The 21,492-nt window shown below is 38.4% G+C and overlaps 1 protein-coding gene across 1 annotated transcript in view; it reads right to left on the bottom strand.

The window, feature by feature from the left end:
- GMPS (guanine monophosphate synthase) overlaps window positions 1-21,492 on the bottom strand; it is a 110,790-nt gene that overhangs the window by 27,710 nt on the left and 61,588 nt on the right. The window contains exons 6-7 of the mRNA XM_044669529.1: window positions 10,708-10,889; window positions 88-202 (exon numbers count right to left, since the gene is read on the bottom strand). Coding sequence (XP_044525464.1) covers window positions 88-202; window positions 10,708-10,889 — 297 coding nt within the window. The remainder of the gene's footprint in view (window positions 1-87; window positions 203-10,707; window positions 10,890-21,492) is intronic.

Genomic DNA, 21,492 nt, shown 5'->3' with positions numbered 1-21,492 from the left:
GCACAGGAAAAAACCAGCAAAGCTGGAATACAAACTAACCCTCAAAACCAATCCACAATTGTAAGTTGGCATTTACACTAAGACTACCTGCATGCCATAGCAAATTCCAAGAACCGGCTTGCCAATGGTGAAGATTGCTGGATCAAACCAGGGAGCATCTTCTGCATACACAGAGTTTGGTCCTCCAGAGATGATGATGGCTCTGTGAATCAAAAAGAACAAGCATTAGCCATGAACATCAATGATTAATTATCTAGCCCAGTTATAACAATCTTTCTTTAAACTCATTCCCGACTTCCACAGCTACAAGTGATTTTTCTCATGTAAGATTTCTTATGGCATCCCATTTAAGACAGCCTTCTGACCTCACCTTATTCATAGAATTTTATTTATTTGTGGACATTTCTTATTCCAGTTCAGACCCAGAACTCCTGTCAGAGCAAGGACTTCAGTTCTTCCATTTAAATTCCTCGGGTCTAAACCAGTGTCTCACACAGACTTCAGTTTTTTAAGATCTATGATACTGTTGGTGGGAGCATCCCTCTTCCTCCAATGCAGATGGTCCCCTTCAGAAGTGCAAAAATGCATTCCCCATGTGAATAAGCTGTGGTAAATGGTTTTAACTATTGCACCATGAGAAATGATGAACCGGAGGAGTCCAGAAAAACCTGGATTTGTATGAACTGGTGCAAAATGAAGTGAGCAGAACCAAGAGAACAGTGTATGGAGTAACAGAAATAATGTGCAATGATCAGCTATGAAAGACTTTAAGCCATTATCAGCAAAGCAAGTCTTCAAGATAATCACAAGGATCCCATGATGAAAATGCTCTTCACAGTCAAAGAAGGACCTGTTGGAGTCTGAGTGCAGATCAAAGTGGGTCATCCTTCACTTTAGTTCCTTCACAAATTTTTTACTGTATGTGTAATGTGTGTCTTCTGTCATGCATGGGGAATATGGAAATATGTATTGCATGAAATAACCTATGTCAGTCTATTTACCACCTGGGAGGAAGGCAGAAAGGAGGGAAGAGAATCTGAATCACAAAAATGTCAAAAATCGTTTCTACACATAACTGAAAAAAATAAAGCTTAATTAAGAAATAAAACCAAAATGCAACCCCTCCCCCCTGCCAAAATCAGCCTTGTGGGGAGCCTCTTTGAGTACAGAGAGGTTAGTTCTAGGATTCCAGCAGGATGGTCTACAATCAAAGCTCTTCCAGGCTGGGCTTTTCTAGCAAGCCTTCAAAAAGCCAGAACCTACTACCATTAGTGATGGCTGATTCAAGTCTAGCAGGCATACAGAATTAGGATGCTTCCCCAGACATCCATGTCACAACGAGAAATTTCTCAAAACCCTACAAATCTGACAACCCCCTTCCCACTTCTACTTGTCTTGTGGAACAAATGATCTCAACATAAAAGGAACCTGTTTAACACTTTTAAAGGCCCTGAAGGCTTGGGCAAAAAAAATTGAGACCTCAGGGCCCCTGGGATAATTTTCATCATTCGTACCAACTGAAGAAAGAAGATAGATTTAAGAAATAACAGATTATGGGGCAGCTGGGTAGCTCAGTGGATTGAAGAGTCAGGCCTAGAGAAGGGAGGTCCTAGGTTCAAATCCGGCCTCAGACACTTCCCAGCTGTGCGACCCTGGGCAAGTCACTTGATCCCTATTGCCCACCCTTACCACTCTTCCACCTATGAGCCAATACACAGAAATTAAGGGTTTAAATGAATGAATGAATGAATGAATGAATGAAATAACAGATTAAAAAGATAAGAGTTTGAGAACCTGGATTAAGGAATCCTCACTCTTGCCCAGGAATGGAGTTCACCTAATAAGGGTCTATAAAATACAGATTTCCCTGGAGACTAGCAAATATGATCAAGAGTTCAAATGAAAAACTAAAAAGGTATGTGAAGAGTGAAAGGAAACTGCCCGCATATGTGACTGTCAAGCTGAGTAACAAAGAGAAAAACTGCTACATATAATCTAGGAAAAGGAATACCAGGGCAGAAGTGCAGTAATTCAGAGAAAAAAGTCCAGTAAATGGGGCAGTCATAAAATTGCTGGTCTCAGATATCTACTCAGACTGCAAGGTAGACTCCTAAACCTCTAGGTCATTAAGCTTGGGTTCAATTTCTGACAAAAGTCTATTACATATCATCAAAGCAATAGTTTGTTTGCACTTAAAGTGATCAGAGGACAGGCCATGCCAAACCAATCATACTCTGATAAAAATCACAAGACTAGTAACTCATGGGATTCCATAGACACAAGATACCCAGATTCCAGTAAAACCTCAGATTCTCAAACCCATAATCCTCCATCCTTTGTCCCCCGAAAAAGACAGAGAGAGCTGGTATCAGAAGCCACATTTCTCCCATCCCCAGTTGAGCAGCGCCCATTATGCTGCACTCTGACTGGCATTTGTCTGCTCCAGGCACTGAGCTAAGAGCTTTACAAACATGACTGTATGTGAGGAACAGAGGTTAAGTCACTTATCTACCACATGCACATAAGGAGGATTCTGGACCTGGAGAATGCCCTGACTCCAAGTCCAGCACTCTTCCCAATATATGCCTCTAAAGGAATGTGACTTTAATGGGATTTAAGGACTGTAAAGAAAAAGCAGAGACAAAGGGAATTCTCAGCCCCTTCTTAACTCTGGGGCGTAAACCAGTTCCATATGGCTTGACAAAGGCTGGCTGCCCCAGCAGTGCCCAGCATCCCATTAACATAGCATACCCCCCCCAAAGCTCAAAGACTTAATTACTACTATTCCAAAATATAATGAACTTAGAAGAGTTAGATGTAAGCAGTACTTAAACCAATTAGGAAAACCCTTATCTCAGCTAATCATGAGAAGCTCATCCTACTTCCTGAGTCTTTTCTTACACCCTACAGGGGGCTCTTTTAGACTGAGCATCTCCTTACAAGGCTCCTGGGCTAGCTACCAATCATCCAGATGCTAACATTTGGCTCAAGGCACCTCAGGATCCTCCGAAAGTTTAGACAATGCTTGTGTTTTGCAATGAACACTTTTTGAAAAGAACGTGGGCAAAAGAAAAATAAATATCCCACCAGATCCAGGATGAAGGGATACAACCTAACAGTTCAGTCTGTAATTCCAGTTACTTCCAGTATTACAAACTCTGGATTTGAGCTGAAAGGAAAAAACTGGACCTACATCTAGGCAGGTGATAGGGGCTCCAGGAGAATGATGTCACGGCAGAAGACCCTGGCTAGGTCCTGTCTAGAAACAGCCTATGTCTGCTGGTTATAACTGTTTACTGCCAGAGGGTGGGTGAGTGGGATGTTGAAAGATGGGGCAAGGACCTGAGTGCAAAATGTGAACATTAAAAATGCATCTCTTTGTCCCTTCCTGGCAGCAATAGACACAGGTAGGATGTGAAAACTGTTAGAAAATAGCCTGTCAACAGCAGTATCCCCTCAAGTTTCATGACTACAGCAGAGTTTTGTATTCCCAGCACTAGCAAAAAACGTCCACATTCAGAATAGAAGCAAATGTGAACAATTTCCTTGGGATTAGCCAAGTTCAATGATTATTGAGCCCCTGAAGAATTCACTGTTTTTCGTTTGGAAACTGAGTTTCTATAACACTAAAGTATTTATGTCATCATTTAACATAAAAACAGCTTAATAGTCACCCTTATGAAAAGTACTCTACCCTCAACACAGCCACTCTTACCTCATTTTTCTGCCTTCTGTCACTAATCAGTGACTCAAGGTGAACATGGAGTAGTATGTTCTAGGGCTGAGATATAATTACAATCTGTGATAGCCAATGCCATGCCTGGGTACATTAACTAACCCTAGACTAGCCCCAAATGTGTGATGATTTTGACAAAGCGAAAGTGGAGGCCTAGATTTAATGTCCTGTGCATGTGATCCATTGCCCTCTTGTAGTGCATCATCAATGAGAATTATTCCAAAGAGGCAGGCAAAAGCTGTAGCACTTAAAGGGTACACTTCAGGGACTGTTAGTGATATTATTACAGTGCCAATTGGCATGGGGAAGTGAAGCAAGTGTTTTCAGGATTCTTCGAGCCCACAAGGAATAAGAGTTACCCTGAAGCACAAAGGAACATGTGAAGGTCAAAAATGGAAAACAATATAGGGAATTGACAAACTCCTATGCAAAATGGCCCAACTCATCAGAGTATAGGCCAAGGCCCTTTGAGAGACTCAGGACTGGGGGGTGGGGGGTGAGGAATGGAAATGTGTGTGTGTGTGTGTGTGTGTGTGTGTGTGTGTGTGTGTGTGTGTATTTCAGTTTGGGTAATCATTGGGAGGGTGAAAAGAACATGTAGGGAAATACAGAGGCAGGAGTAGTGTTAATTCAAATAGAATTGTGAGGAAGATATTGAGGGCAAACATGATTACAGACCACTGGGGGGTGGGGATGAAGCCTAGAACTTAGTGACTGGCCAAAGCTTACAGAGGTATTAGACATGGAGGAGTTACTGATCTGTTTTGTCTTCGCTGTGGCACAGTCGTCACACAATGGGAATAATAGTGACACAAACAATCAAAAGCCATCTGCTCTGAAAAGAAGTCCCTGGCAAGAAAACTCTCAAGACAAAATGGCAGAGTAAAGAGGGGGAAAAGATCATTTGTACAGACAGAATCCATTTTTGTTCATTCAAGTACACACCAAAACAGTTATTTAAAGTCCAGGAAAGTCTGTCAGACATAGGTACCTCCATCAAATAGTAAGATATCTATCCAAAAAATTGTTAAGGAGATTTTTCTTCTTTTACTTCCAAGAGACATAGAAGTCTTATTTTTATCAAAGAAATTATTAACTCTAATAAACAAATTAATATCTAGCATTGAAAAGTGATTTACAGTTTACAAAGTACTTTACAAAATAATCCCATTTGATCCCCACAACAATCTGGAGGTAGGTGCTATTATTATCCTCATTTTACAGATGAGGAAACTAAGACAGACAGAGCTTAAGTGACTTGTCCAAGGTCAGAAATGGTAAGTGCTGAGGCTAGATTTGGTTCCTGACTTGGGGCACAGGACTCTCTGCACTATGGTATTACTACTGAAAAGCAGAATTGTCTGAAAGAAATTCCAAAAATGGAGATGGTGACAGATGAGTTTAATGTCCAGGATCCCACCTGATTTAGACTAGACTAAAAAGAGATAGGCTGTTAATTGAGGCTTATTTTAGGAAAAGGCAATTTGTCCATGGTCTGTTTACTATCCAAAGCAATAAACTGCATCTGAAGACATGAAGAATGAAAGAATGTCAGTCAGCAGTTTCTAACTCAATACCAAACCGTAAAACAATGGACTTCAGCAAAACATGGATGGAACAAACTTAACTATTTGACCCAAATCATCAGGATGCCTTCAACTAATTACTACAAACTATTTAGTCTGGACAAGCCACCTCCTACTCCCTATAATTCTATAATTTGGAGAGTCCAGACTAAATGAGTGCTAACGTCTTGGACCTACAATTTCTTTAGACTATAATCAAAACGGAGAGGACAAATAACAAATAAATAGCAATAAAGTGAATTCCCTTGTGGAACTTAGTGATTTCCTAAAAGCTCTAGCAGGGATAATACAAAAATCAATAGATTTTTATCTTCAAAATAAAAAGACACTAATCAACATGAATTATGACACTAAATTAATCCCAATAAAATTTGCTACCAGAAATGAGGAGTGTGATGAATCTAGAGAAGCACGAGAAGGCTTATATGAATGGATTCACAGTGAAATAAGAACAGGGAAAACGTTTGCCCAATGATTAAAATAAAGGAAATTAAAACAATAATAAATTCAAAGTCAATATGATATAATTAAATAATGACCAAGTCCGATCCAGGAGGAGTTGAGAAAATGCACTGCTCTATTTTCTCCCTTTGTACTGCAGAGGTAGGGAACTGAAGGATGGAAAATTGCTTGTGCTGTCAGACATGCTCAACGTGTTGGTATTAGTTTAGCTGAATTACCTTTTTTTGTCTTTCAAAAGTCTTTGTAGCAACTTCTGGAAATGGATGGGATGCAAAAGCAAAAGGCATCAATAAAAAGAAGATAAAATTTAACAAAAAAAAAAAAAAAAAAAAAAATTTGCTACCAGTATCCTACCTGTTACCCTGACCACAACAGAGAGGTTTTAGTAAAATTAAGAGATATACAAAGCTGTTAGGCATGTCAAAAAGAAACAAGAAATAAGAAAGCAAGATACCTAGGACTTTTTAGTGTCTATGAGTAAGAAAAAATTCCAATTGTGTCTTTTTTATAGCGTAAGAATTGTGTACTCACTTCTTCTCTTTTAGTAAAAGTATTAATGACTTCCTCATAAGACCCAAACTTGACTAGGGGTCAACAGAGGAAAGTGCTGCTTTATCTAGGCCCCTTGGTATAATATTCAAGGCTCAGAAAACTTCAATACCTTTGAGAGATGCATAATGGGGGTTGGAGGAGATACTATAGACAGGACTGGCCTGCAAGAAAATTGGCAGAATAAGGTTTTGGTCTCTGGCTCTGCAGCTAACTCCACCTAAGATGGATCCCAGCAAGATGTTTCGCTTGTCTAAGGCCCTCGTTCTCATCAGTGACTCAACAGCAGAATTACCTGCCTGGGCTTGTTCTCGCTCTAAAATTCTCTTAACAGGTATCTGACAAAGCTCACTCTTTATTTGAATGCCTGGACCAAGATAGAGGTTTATGTCCACCCTGCACTGAAGATGTTTTATTCTTTCTAGTTCCAGAATTAAGACCCTGCAAAGACAAAATGCATCCATTTCATACTCTCCCTCACCCTCTTTTTCACTCTAATTTTGCATCAATTCCTTTCTTTAACTTTCTGTGCAAAAACTGAAGGGAATAGTCTTTCCACAACTGATACATGAAGCCCACATGTTTTGGGTCACTTAATAAAGACATAAATTCTGATAAATGCTCCTACATCTCCCAAATATACCTTTCTTTCTTTCTTTTTTTTTTTAAACCCTTAACTTCTGTGTATTGGCTCCTTGGTGGAAGAGTGGTAAAGGTAGGCAATGGGGGTCAAGTGACTTGCCCAGGGTCACACAGCTGGGAAGTGTCTGAGGCCGAATTTGAACCCAGGACCTCCCGGCTCTAGGCCTGACTCTCCATTCACTGAGCTACCCAGCTGCCCCCTCAAATGTACCTTTTTTAAAGAACAATCTATATTAGAAAAGGTCAAATTTTAATTAGAAATAAAACAACCTTTTAAAAGAAGGGAGAAGAAAAAGTGTTAAATAAAGTTGTGAGTGTGCTGCTTTGTTTTTTTAATGCTCAGCAAAATGTCAGCCAAGTGTCAATAAAAAAAAATAGGCCCAGAACAAGGTCACATGAGTAGAAAGATAGCAGACTAACCATTTCCTTTAATTCTCACAAACTCCCACACTTCTCCAAAACAGCTATTTTGTACCTAAGACAAGGTAACTTCAGTTGTCTAGAATACTCAGAATCAAAAAAAAAGGTTTAAAAAGCAAACACTGTCTCCAGTATTATTTGAAAGAGTTCTGGAAAAGTTAGCAATAGCAGTAAGAAAAAAGAAATTAAAGGAATGAAGACAGACAAAGAGGAATTAAAACAATTTCTATCTGCTGATATAAAGGTTTACTTGGAAAATCCTAGGTGTCAGCAAAGACACTAACTGAAACAATTAATAGCTTTGCAAAACTGCAGTTTACAAAAGAAATCCTCAAAAATCAACATTATTTACATAATATTAACAAAACAGAACAATTAAAAAAAGGGGAAATCCCATTCCAAATAACTACAAAATACTTAAAATACCTAAGGTATAATCTCCCAAAGCACACAAAAGACTCATATAGATACAATTACAAAACATCTTAAAGAAATAAAAATTATAATACTACCAAAATTATTTTATATTTTTAATCCTAAACCAATCAAATTACCAAGAGGATACTTTACAGGGCATAATAAAATAATAACAAAATTCATTTGTAAAAAAACAAAAGATCTAGACTACCCAGGGAAATAATGAAAAGAAGCAGGGACAAAGGGGGAAAAGCACTTCCAGACCTCAAACTATATAATAAAGCAGCAGTCAACACAACCATTTGGTCTCGATTAATGTACTCCACAGTACATTCTAAAAAAGAATCTGACCTTAATATGTAAAGATCAAACTATAAAAAAATTGAAGAGAAACAGATCGTGTACCTCTCACAGCTCTGTGTAAAACACGTATTCTTTTTTCTCCCCTAAATTATTAAAATCTTTACCGTCTACCTTAGAATCAATACTAGGTATTCAAATATCTTCCAAGATATTGGCAAATGATGTTAAGTGACTTGCCCAGGGTCACATAGCTAAAAGGAAATAATTGAGACCATTTTTGAACATAGGGCTTCCTATGTCTGCTACTCTATCTACTGAGCCACCTAGCTGCCTTTAAAAGATATATTCTTGGGGGCAGCTGGGTAGCTCAGTGGATTGAGAGCCAGGCCTAGAGACGGGAAGTCCTAGGTTCAAACCCGGCCTCAGCCACTTCCCAGCTATGTGACCCTGGGCAAGTCACTTGACCCCCATTGCCTACCCTTACCACTCTTCCACCAAGGAGCCAATACATACTATTGACTACAAGATGGAAGGTGAGGGCTTAAAAACAAATAAATAAATAAAATAAAAGATATATTCTTAACCAAACAAGAGATTAAGACAATTACTAAAAACAAAATAGTTTTGATTACTTGAAACTGAAAAGCTACTGCACAGACAACATTAATTAAAAAAAACAAGTGGTCAGATAGAAAAAAAAATCTCTGTGTTAAATTTTTCTTTTAGTGTTTTGGTATCTAAGATATAAACAATATTGTGTGAGTGATTAGTAATCATTCCTCAAACAGATAAGTGGGCAAAGGATATATAAACAAACACTTCTCAAAAGAACTACAAAAGTTTTACCTCACACCCTAAAAATTAGTTTTTTTTTTTGTTTTTGTTTTTGTTTTTTTTTTTTTAACCCTTGTACTTCGGTGTATTGTCTCATAGGTGGAAGATTGGTAAGGGTGGGCAATGGGGGTCAAGTGACTTGCCCAGGGTCACACAGCTGGGAAGTGGCTGAGGCCGGGTTTGAACCTAGGACCTCCTGTCTCTAGGCCTGACTCTCACTCCACTGAGCTACCCAGCTGCCCCTAGTTTTTAAAAAATGACAAAAATTGGCAACATTCAATGTTAGAGGTTGTAGAAGGGCAGACATACTAATACATCGCTGGTGGAGCTGTGAAATAGCACAAATGTTTTGGAAAACATTTAGAATTATTTGAACAGATGTCTATATCCTTTGTGCCAGAGACCCCATTATTGGACTTACAGCTCAAGGAAGTCATCAATAAGAACGAAGTCCCCATCTACCCCAAAATATTTTCAGCAGCACTTTCTATGCCAGCTAAGAGTTACGAAGTCGTTGCCCATCAACAGCTAAATAAACTGCAGTATGTGAATGTAAAGGAATGACTATGCTGGAAGAGATGATGCATGTGATAAATTTAGAGATGCATGGAAAGAGCCAGCTGACCAGTTGGGAAGTGAAGTCAGCAGAGCCGAGAAAACCATATAGACAGTAACTACAGCAACGGAAAGGGAAAGAATGGCACACCTCAAATTCAAACGTAAATGTAACAAAATTATAAAGATCAAGTGAGACTGAAATAAAGAAAGGAGAGAAGCCGCCCCAACCTGCCCCTTTACGAGTGGGGAGTCCAGGTGTCACCCGCTGTACCGTATGAAATTCTACCTGTCCTTCGGGATGGTTTTCTGGGAATGGACTAGGGAGGTTGAGAGGAGATATGTGGGGTATTATAGTATGTTTAGCAATAAAAACTTATGAAGAATAAGCTTAGAAAACAGAACACTCGAGGATCTTGCTACAGTGTCCTCAGGGCTCAGCAGACTGTGCAACTATCTTTTAAGTTAGATTTAGTACATCCTTTTGGTATTTTTATAACTAAATCTCTTTATGAGGTCAGAATAGACTCATTTTAAAAAAATTTCTCTCTTGAAGGAAAAGTATTGTAGCAAAGCTCCTACCTACTTTCCCTCACTTGCAACATATGCTAGGTGAATGAGAAGGGTCAATAAGCATTTACACAGTGCCTCTATGTGCCAGGCACTATGCTAAACACTCTACAATTATTCTCTCAGTTAATCCTCTTGAAAACCCTAAGAGGAATGAGCTAATATTATATTATCCTTCTTCTGCAGATGAGGGAATGAGGCAAGCAAAGGTTAAGTGACTTACCCAGGGTCACCCCGCCAAGCGTCCGAGGCTGGATTTGAACTTAAGTCTTCCTGACCCCAGACCTAGGACTCTGTATTTACTGGGTCACCAGATACCTGACTCAGCTTGACCTCAGCAAATTACATGTGTGATTATAAAAGCTGAGCTTATTTTTAAAGATAAACCAAAATTTTAAAAATTAATTGAATTAAATAAGCCCACATTATTTTCATTTTTTAAAAAAGCATAGCCAATCTCTGGGGCATTTCTAGTAAAGCTGCTCCAAGTTTTGTTTTCCTGTAAGGGTTTGGGCCCCAGACAAGTTCGGAACAAAACCTCAGAGTACAGCATGAAGACATCTCCTCAGATCAAACAAACTGCTGATCTCCAAACGTCCCTGAACAACGCACAGGAGCAGGAACAAGGCCTACCGGAAGCCGTGCTCTTTGATGGCGAAAGCTGGTGTCTCCAAAGGGAAGATCTCGGACTGCACGAAGAGCTCCCTCACTCTCCTGTCGATGACTTTCCCGTACTGAGCGCCAGCATCCAGAATGACCACAGCGCCCTCATAGTGGTATCGGCCATCCTGAAGGTCTCCTCCGGCATTTTCCAACTGTGGGCACAATATGGAAAAGGAAAACATATGACTGATCCCATGGTTTGATGGGGATGAGACTGGGGATGTCGACTTTAAATGATCACTCTACTGCAAAGAGCAGTAATACAGAAATAGGTCTGGATCAATGACACATGTAAAACCCAGTGGAACTGCTCGTTGGCTCCAGGAGAGGGGAGGGAGAAAGGGAAGGAAAAGAACATGAATCATGTAACCATGGAAATATATTCTAAATAAATTAATTTATTAAAAAATTAAAGCAGCAAAAAACAAAATTTAAAAAAAAGATTTTTAATTGTAAACATAAGTATTGTTGAGAAGAGAGGAGTCTGGGAGTCCACTCCAATATAGAAGGAAAAATTGGTGATTCAGGACATAGTGAGTCACCAATACAAAATACTTCATAAAAGGATAAGTTAACGATAACAATCCCCACAGAGCATGATAAAAACTAAAAATTAAAATCTGCATAACTCATGGAAAACAGATGCAAAATCTGCTTTTTAAGCCTGACCTAAATCATTTGGTATAAATCCAGTTTTTAAAAATATCTCCAACTAAAAATTGAAAGTCAGCCCTTTGACCACACTTTGTATCTCTCAACTCACACCTTCCCCCAAAACAACCACGTGCTCACTATTTTTACCCTCTCGATTTATGAAGAGGCAAATGAGGCAATTTTTAACCATAAAAAGATTAATTACTATCTGGGCTTTCCAAGGCAATCTCTTTTCAGTGTCAGGATTCTCATTAGTCATTTAAATGACTTTTAATTCTCAAATATTATGCTTTTCTTAAAAAGCCTTTCTTCTTCTCCATTCCACAGGAACAAAAAGTCTTTAAGAAATCCAATGCAGAGTTGCTATTGGTGCTAAAAAGTGAAAAATATATACATCATTTATAAAATTTGAGAATAAAACTTATTGTAGGCAAATTGCTTTAACAGGGGTAAGAAAAATAGTAACTCATTTATGTAGAATTTTAAGATTAACAAAGCTATCAATTATCTCATGAAGTTTGGTAGTATAAGAAGCTGATCCCATTTTGTAGATGAGAAAACCAAGGCTCTAATAGGGGAAATGGGTTGACCATAGACCTACAGCTCACTCACTTAGCAACAATGGGAGGCAAAATTCAAACCAACCCTTAGGCCTGGGCTCCAGGATTCTTTCCCTATAAGACAAGAGGCTCTCCATACTCCACACCAGTCTAGATCCAGATGATCTTTTGTAGATCTTTCCAACTCAGGTTCTATGCTTCACAGGAGAGGTCGGACATACATCTTGGGATAAAATGAAAACCTCACACTTTTCTGGGCTGTCAGTCACTTGTAGGTCTAACAACCGAAGAAAGAGCTAAGTCTTCCAATTTGCTTACCACAAAGAGGGACATCACATCAACCTCTATTAAACATATTTAGTCATGTTTAGGGAGGGGGATTTTCACACTACTACATACAATTCTAAGAAGCATTCGTAAGGATTTCATGAAATTAGATCCCAACCTCTTAACACAAAGCAGAATCATGAAAATGATCTGGTTCTAAATTAAGAAAACAGAGAGGCCTAACAAGAGAACAGAGGGGGTATGCAATAACCAGAAGCAAATGTGCCTAGGAACCTAGTGTTTGATCACCCCAAGAGTCCAGATTTTGGACTAAGAACTCACTATTCAAAAACTGCTTGAAAACTACAAAGTAGTCAGTCTGGCACAAACAAGGTACAAACAACCTCTCATACTATTTATACCGGATAAGCTCCAAATGGATATATGCCAAACATCAGAAACAAATTAGAGGAACAAGGTAGAAATTACTTTTTAGATTTATGGATAGATATGAGTTCATGACCAAATAAGGAATAGACAGGATCACAGAAGATAAAATGGTTAATTCTGATTATATAAAACTACAGTTTTCTACACAAATAAAACCAATTGAAATTAGAATGGTATTGAATAGTTAAATATGGGTGGGGAGCAGAACCTTTATAGCAGATTTCACTAATAAAGGTCCCATTACCAAGCTATGAAAAGAACTGGTTCAAGTCTACAAAAATAAGAGCCATTCCCCATTCCCCAAATGACAACTGATCAGAGTATATGAACAAGTAGCTCATAAGGGAAGAAATTCAAGCTAGAAATAATCATCTGAAAAAATGCTCCAAATCACTAATAATTTGACAAATAAAATTAAAGCAACTCTTGAGTTTCTAACTAATACTCAAGGGTCAGTTAGGCAAGATAACAAAAAAAAAAAAAAAAAAGGCAAATGTCGGGAAAACAATAATGCACTGTTGGCAGAGTAGTGAATTGGTCCAGAAATCTGGAAAGTAATTTGGAACTCTACCCAAAAAGTTATTAAACAATGCATACTAGGCATATATGTATGTATGTATGTATGTGTGTGTGTGTGTGTGTGTGTATATATATATATATACCCTAAAGCAGTGATGGGCAAACTACAGCCTATGGACCAGATGTAGCCCCCTGAAATGTTCTATCCAGCCCTGTGACATTATTCCTAATCTGACGAATACAATGAAACTTCGAAAGAGTTGCCTTAGAAACAGACTGACAGAGGAACATTTCCTTTCCTTTGGCCCCCTCTTTAAAAAGTTTGCCCATCACTGCCCTAAAGAGATCAAAGAAAATGAAAGCGGGCCAAAACACACAAAAATATTTATATAGTAGCTCTTTTTGTTGTAGCAAAAATCAAGGATATATCTATCAGTAGCAGAATGGCTGAATAAAATGTTTTAAGAATGTAATATATAGGGGCAACTGGGTAGCCCAATGGAGAGCCAGACCTAGAGACGGGAGGTCCTGGGTTCAAATCTGACCTCAGACACTTCCCAGCTGTGTGACCCTGGGCAAGTCACTTGACCCCCATTGCCTACCCTTACCACTCTTCTGCCTTGGAGACAATACACAGTATCGATTCCAAGAAGGAAGGTAAGGGTTTTAAAAAAAAAAAAAAGAATGTAATATAATAAGAATATAAATTAATTATTATTGTGCTGAAAGAGAAAAAAAAGAAAGAAAGCAAGAGAGAGAAAATATGAACTTGTCTTCAACTACCCACTTAGGGGTTTTGTGAAGAAAGTCCTTTGTAAAACTGAAAAGGACACAAAAAAGTGGTAGAAAGGAGTGGCTGTCCTATCACAATGTGGGATTCTAGAGGAGGCATGCAAACAAGTTTAAAATACAACTTTTTGTTTGCTTAAGGCAAACTGCTGGTACAAGAAAAGGAGTATTAAAGGAGAAAGTTGCAATATATTTCACCAACAGCTACAACTGAATGAGCCAGATGGTCTGGGTTTCTAAGAAGGATCAAAACATGTGGGAGAGAATATATAGAAGCAACCAAATGAGAACTAAAGTTTTTCGTTTTCCTCTGAATCTCCTATGTCTGCTCAACACCTGAAACTGCCACAAAAGTAAAAGACATTGCAAGTGGCTTTACTGCAATTATTACCTTTAGTCCCTTAAGAAGTGCAACTCCTAGAGTGAAAAGAAACATGATTCATTGATTGGTAAATCATTCTCCCTAATTATGAACAAAGATCTCATGAGACGCATATCCATTTACTACTGGGAAAAGATATTTTATTTAGTACATATCACAGTGCACAAAACACAAGATATAACAATATCAGATTTTGCATTAAAGTAGCAGGCTTAAGTATTTGAAATGAAGCTTTTGAAATAAAGTAATTCAAGGAAGCAAAAAAAAAAAAAAAAAAAAAAAAGGTACAACTCCTCAGCCAAAGGAAAATGTATATTGCTGAGTGCCTATAGCAATAACAAAATGGAGAGGGAAGAGAGGTCAGCGAATTGGGCTTGCAACTTAAAAATTAGAAAAAGAACAAATTAATAATCCCCAGATAAAAACTAAATTGGAAATCCTAAAAATTTAAAAGAGAAATTAATAAAATTGAAAGTAAAAGAACTATTGAACTAATACTTTGAGAAAACAAATAAGAACTACAACTCCTTCCAGACTTGGGGCACTTGGTCAAAGTTTTAAAAGAATGACATATACTTTTTTTAAAAGCCTGGTATTACAATTAATGAAATTTTCAAGAATTTCCAGAAATTTTCTTGATTTTCTTGACATATGAGATGTCAATATGAAAGAGTCACTGGATCTCAGTTTTTTCATCTATAAAATGAGAATAAAAATACTTGTAACCTAAATGTACATAGTCACATCATTTTAAAAATGAGAAAGGAGGGAGCAGCTAGGTGGCTCAGTGGATAAAGCCAAGCCTGGAGACAGGGAGTCCTGGGTTCATACCTGACCTCTGACACTTTCTAGCTGTGTGACCCTGGGCAAGTCACTTTAACACTCATTGCCACAGCCCTTAGTCTCTTCTAGTATTGACTCTAAGCTAGAAGGTAACTAGGATTTTAAAAAATCAGGAAGAAAAGCAATTTTAATTGTTGATAAGAATCCAGAATCAAAAATAATTAAAGACAAAAGACAAAAAAGACTATTTTAATTACATAAAAATAAAAACTTTTGCAGGAACAAAAATAATGTACCTAGAATAAGAAAAGCAGCTGAGAAGGAAAAGCATTTGCTTCAATTTTTATTAAAGCTCTGGAATCAAAGACATAAAGGAAAGATAAATATGTAAGACTAAGAGGAAATCCCTGATAAGTTACAAAAGGACATGATTTTTTTAAATGCCATTTGAAAAAAAAGTGTTCCAAATCATTAATTGAGAGAAATGTAAATTTTTGACAGCCAACAAACTAGCAAAGATGACAAAATATAAAGCTAGTCAACGTTGGAGGAGTTTCAGGAAGTCAGGCCCCCTTATACACTCTTGGTAATCTGTGAATGAGTCCAACCACTATGGAATATAATTAGAAGAAAAAGTTCCTTTTAAACTGCCTCCATGAATAGACCCAATGATCCTACCTCCTGGGTAGGCACACACTTCCAAGAGATCAATAACAAAGGCCCACATATATGGAACCAAAATCCCAACAGTACCTTTCATGCTAGCAAAAAAACCTGGGGAGTGAAATCGGTACCTATCGGTTGGAATTTTCTAGAATATGCTGTGATATATGAATGTAATAGTATACTCATGCACTATAAGAAACAACGAACATGAGGAATTCAGATTCCTGGGAATACTTGTATGAAGTCACACAGAGCAAGAGAGCAGAGCAGAAGAAAAATATTCACGAAGATAAAACAATGACAAAAACTATTAAAAGCCTGGAGGGCACAGATGAAATGTCATGGCCAAACATGGTCCTGAGGCCAGATTATAAAACATTTCCCTACTATCTGTTTAAAGAAAAGAGATGGCGGACCAGAGGGATGGAATTCCCATTGGAGGGTCAGTTGCTCCATTGGTTGGCTGGTTTTGCCTGCCTGGGCTCTCTTTGTTACTAGGGAGAAGGTTAGGTTTAGGATTGTAAGAAATAAAATGAATATAGAATGATAAAATTAAAAATATCATGGTTTCAAAGGGTTTATTGAAAGCCATTTAGAAAATGAAGCCATGTGCCTGTTGAGTTAATTTAAAGGGACCTAGCATTTAGCTATTTAACCTTCTGTTCACATTATTAGGAAATTGCCTACGTCATTTACGCAAGCCAGGAATCATGGGAAATGTAGTTTCAAGTCCCCTAAATATCCACAGGAAGTTTAGATCAGGGACCTCAAATTAGTTCAAGGACCCCAAAATTTCCAGTATCACAGGATTACAGGATGCAGTGTAACTGAGAAAATATAAGAGATAGAAAATAGAAGTAAGCATCAGTTGTTAAAGTTCTAATCCTTCTTCCAAAAAAAAAAAGTGTTCTGCAATTTTGGCAAATTAATAACAAAACTTCATATTGAAGGTTTACAAAGAACTTGTGGCAATTAGCTAAGGACCATCTTAAGCCCACAGCTGAGCTCCACAGCATCAAGGGCTGTCCCAAAGGTCAGGCTCCATATGCACAAGCTGGGCCTCCCCAGGCCGTCCCTTCTTCAGAGCTCACTTGGTCAGACATTTTCTACACCCAGAGCAGGTCACAAACGTCAAGCTAAATGACAGAAGAGGAGGGCAGCTGGGTAGCTCAGTGGATTGAGAGCCAGACCTAGAGACAGGAGGTCCTAGGTTCAAATCCCGCCTCAGACACTTCCTACCTGTGTGAGTCACCAACCCCCATTGCCTAGCCGTTACTACTCTTCTGCCTTAGAACCAATACATAGTACTAGTTATAAGAAAAAAGGTAAGGGCTCGCTCAAATAAATTAATTAATGAATGGGTGGGCGGGTGGGTAAATAAATAAATTAAAAGTGAGATGAGGATCTGCTTCAGACAACCATCCTGAGAGCTGAGCCTGATAGTAAAGACAAAGAAAATGGGTAAAAGCAGACACAAACATCCTAGTAATCTAAGATGCCTGTCAAATAGGTACAAAACTATCCAATCTAAACATTCCCTGAAGGCACTGCTACAAGTACAGTAATTAGTGCTTACAAGGATGACTAAGGGCCATAAAGAAAATGTTTCATGAAGATCAGCACTCTTCTTGAAAAGGCAGCATAATATATCCTCTATTTTAGACAGGTTCCATACAAAATGGCTTAAATAAAACAAGTCAGTGCTAGAGCTTTAGTGTTCCTTAAAACCTCAGTTACCAGAACACTCCTTCCTGAGGGATGCCAAAGCAAGAGTTCAGTCCCACTGTATTCACTTGCATATTCCTCATCTCCTTCAACTGAGGAGAAAATCCAAAGAATTCATCCTAAAATCCTCTTTGCTCATCTAGCCTTCAGCACACCCACACACAGCCTACCCTCAGACCAATGCACAGATCAAGGTTCTTGAGTTTCCCAGGTGATGCCCTCTCCCTTTATGTAAGGCTGAGAGAACTCTGAACCCAAGTGCCACAGGTAATCACAGGATGCTGCTTCCTACAGGCCAGACAGCCAGCACTGCCTCTGCAAAGTGTCCTAGACCTCTCTCCATCATTCTACCTGCTCCTCTTCTTTCCACTTCCCTGAGCTGTCCCTTAGCATCTTTGGAGAAAGAGAGGGAAGAAAGCTAGGGAGGAAACCCTCCTGGCCACTTTCCCTTCAACCATGTTGAAGGAAAGGACACCCTAAATTGGAAATGCTGATCTCAATAGCTGGGGCTCTCCCCCTCAAACTAGATGGAAGTTGTGAGGATCAAATGAACTTTGATTTTATTTAGATCTTTTCTCTTCACTCTCCTCTATGTCCTTAACCTCTCTCCCAGTGGCCAGGGCTACCTGGAGTACTACCAAGAGTAAGATGTCCAGACTCTCTCTTCATCCTTGTATACCCAGAGCCTATTAAACAGCCTGGTATACAGTAGATGTTTACTAAATGCTTATTGACTGATACATCACATCCAATTGCTTTGCCCTGGATCCCTCCTGCCAGACCCTTCTCTGATCTTTCATCGACTGTTCATGCTATCAGACATAAAGCACATTCAGACACCAAATCTCCAAAGAATCCTTAATTTAAATAGTGAACTTCATCATTTAAGATGAAGTTAGGGTTAAAACGGGGATCCAGAAGTTCATATGCTAGGCTTCATTCCATGTTAGAGTAATAATATGGGAAAAGGGAGGAAATTATGCAAATGAAGGAATGTAAATTATCATTTCCTTGGTTTGGCAAATTAACAACAACAATCCAAGTCATGCAATTCAGACCAGAGTCTGCAAACATATAAAACTATAAGAGTACATTAGAGCATAAAATAGAAACTAAAAAATGATTAACCATGAATACAACATACCAGTACAATTCACTCAGTAGAATACACAAACGTGCCTGTTAACAAACTAAAATTTAAATTTTTAAATTTTTATTGAAGTCCTCATAGACTCATTAACCTTCTATGATCATTCCCACTGTAAGCCTTATTACTTTTATTACTTAATTGCTTAATCTTCACTCAGGAGCAATTTAAAAACATAAAAAATCCAGAACAGCCATTTGAATTATAGAAGAGCTCGCTGATGCTATATAAAGTACTAGGCCTGGAGTGAGGAAAACCTGAGTTCAAATCTCACTTCAGACACTTACTGGTGGTGTGACCTCGACTAGTTTTTTTTGGTTCAATTTCCTCAAGTGTAAATTGGTAATAATAATAGTATATACCTCCTAGGATGTTGTGAGGATCACATAAAGTAATATTTGTAAGCTGCCCTGCAGTGGCTCACATGTGAAGGTGCCAAGTAAACATAAGCTATTGTTATTATGAATTACAGGGATATAAAATAGAATTGTGCTTCTTACAGAGTTCTTCTTGATAAATCAGTCACCAAACAATAACAGAATGATCTGGAACTAGATCATAACTCCAGCTGATGGCAGTCAGTGAGCCCTTAGTCAACAAAGTCTGGAGCCGAACTTTAAGGCTAAAACCAGAAGAGTCTCAGGAATCAAACAGGCTTTATTCACTTTCTTGCTCCTAAGAGAGATTCCCCCCAAAAAAACCCAGTTCAAGAAGCTGGAGGTATAAGACTGAAGATCAGAAGGCAGTTTGGGGGATAAAGTTAATCTTTCTAGAGATGACAACTGAATTTCAGGGATCTGAGAGAGCCTTGGGGGACACACACACTTAGCAGGTGCAACCTGGATGAGGATACAGTAAAGAAGGCAGAGAAGAACCAGGAGTGAGCAGTGGTTCTGAAATCCTAGAGAAGAGTGTCAAGGAAAAAAGGGTGGCTGACAAGTGTCAAAGGCTGCTGAAAAGAAAAAGAGAATGAGTAATGTGAAAAAGCCCCAACTGTTCTACTGAATGAACTCAATATTGTTTGAGATAAGTGAGCCATTCAGTGGGACTCAGACACCTTTTTAATTATACAGTGCAGGTTCATCTAAACCTCACAATTCAGAATTTTCGTAATCTGAACATAATCTCCCTTTCACTTTGGGAGAATTACTGTTTTCTAAGTATACACAATGCTTTGGGGACTTTCAGGAGAGTGAAATCCCCCCTCTCACATCACAGGGAGATAACTCTAATTTCTCTAAGCCAAACCTACAGAAAATTTTAAAAATCCCACGATCTTTACAACCTCTATTCAACCTCTTACAGGAAAGACCTATAATGGAGTAGGTACAAAATGGAGTAGATTTCCTTTTTTTTTTTTTTTTTTTTACCCTGCCTTCCTTGTGGGAGAGAACAGTCATGTCAGAACAAGGGGAGAAAATGAGAGTCCAGATTGGTCTGAAAGTGGTAGAGTCATACCATCCCACTTAATTCTTTTACATTGCATCACTTGCTAAAACTTTGACTTTACTGAAAGCAAGTAAAAATACCAAAAGAAAGCAAGATCAATATGTTTGATAAGACTTATGGTTCAGGAACCTTAAGTCAATATCAAATTAGTAATTCACAGGCATCGATGTTCGCCTCATAGAATCAGCAATCCATCAGACATTACCTTAAAAGAACATTCCACAAATCCTAACACTAAATCATCACGGCAGCATCTAGAATTTACTCCTGATAGTAAAAGTATTTTCAATAGAAATTACATGATAGTAAAATGTGAATTTCAACATTAACTAAAGCACTCAAAAATGCAAATGGGGTGGCCACTCAGCTTCACATGGGAAGCAGAGAGGAAAGATTTCTAACTATAATTGATAATAGGATTTAGAGCTAGAAGAGACCACAGAAAGCCTTTCATAAACCTTCTCATTTACAGATAAGAAAACCAAGCCCCAAAGAGGTCACCTGATTTTGCCAAGTTAGTAATGGAGCAGAAGTCTAATTTTAACCCAGCTTATAGGATCATAGATTTGGAGCTGGAAGGGACTTGAGAATCTGTCTAGCCCAACTGCTCCATTTTAGAGTAGGGATAACCAAGGCCTAGGTAGCCAGATAATTTGAGCTCAGGTCCCCAAAGCCCAATCCAGGACTCTTCTCTTCTGAAGACCCGTTCAGAGTTCTTCCCATGACCCACACATACTGCTCTCATCACTTTTCTCACCAGTCCTGACTCCCAGACTCCTGTATAGGAATTCAACCATATTCTAGTCTCTTCTCCAATTCATCTTACAATTCATCTTATCTTCCCAAAAGCAAATGCCAGACTGTCTTCCCAAAAGCAATTGAGTCATATCACTCATGTCCTTCATCAAAAACCATCAATAGTTCCTTATAAAGGTTTAATGTCATTTATTATTTCATTGATAATTATTTATTGAGACAGCAGAATTAAAGCAGAAATAAAGAGTAGAATAGGAGATAGAAAAATATGTGCCAACCTACCATGGGAACCATCTAAAATTACCTGCCACTCTTATTATTTTTTTGCCAAGTTTAATAGGACAGAGCACTGAATACATTCAAATAAAAAAGAAATGGATTCAGTCCATTTATCTTTTTGTGTGCTTTAAAATGCAACTTAAAAAAAAACCTATTTCTTCAAGAATATAACAAGATAGAGCAGCTGGGTAGCTCAGTGGATTGAGAGTCAGGCCTAGAGATGGGAGGTCCTAGGTTCAAATCCGGCCTCAGCCACTTCCCAGCTGTGTGACCCTGGGCAAGTCACTTGACCCCCATTGCCCACCCTTACCACTCTTCCACCAAGGAGC

This window comes from Gracilinanus agilis, chromosome 3 (assembly GCF_016433145.1).
Source record: "Gracilinanus agilis isolate LMUSP501 chromosome 3, AgileGrace, whole genome shotgun sequence".
Taxonomy (NCBI): domain Eukaryota; kingdom Metazoa; phylum Chordata; class Mammalia; order Didelphimorphia; family Didelphidae; genus Gracilinanus; species Gracilinanus agilis.
Note: the sequence above shows the minus strand (reverse complement) of the source record. Positions and strands in the feature narration are given on the sequence as shown.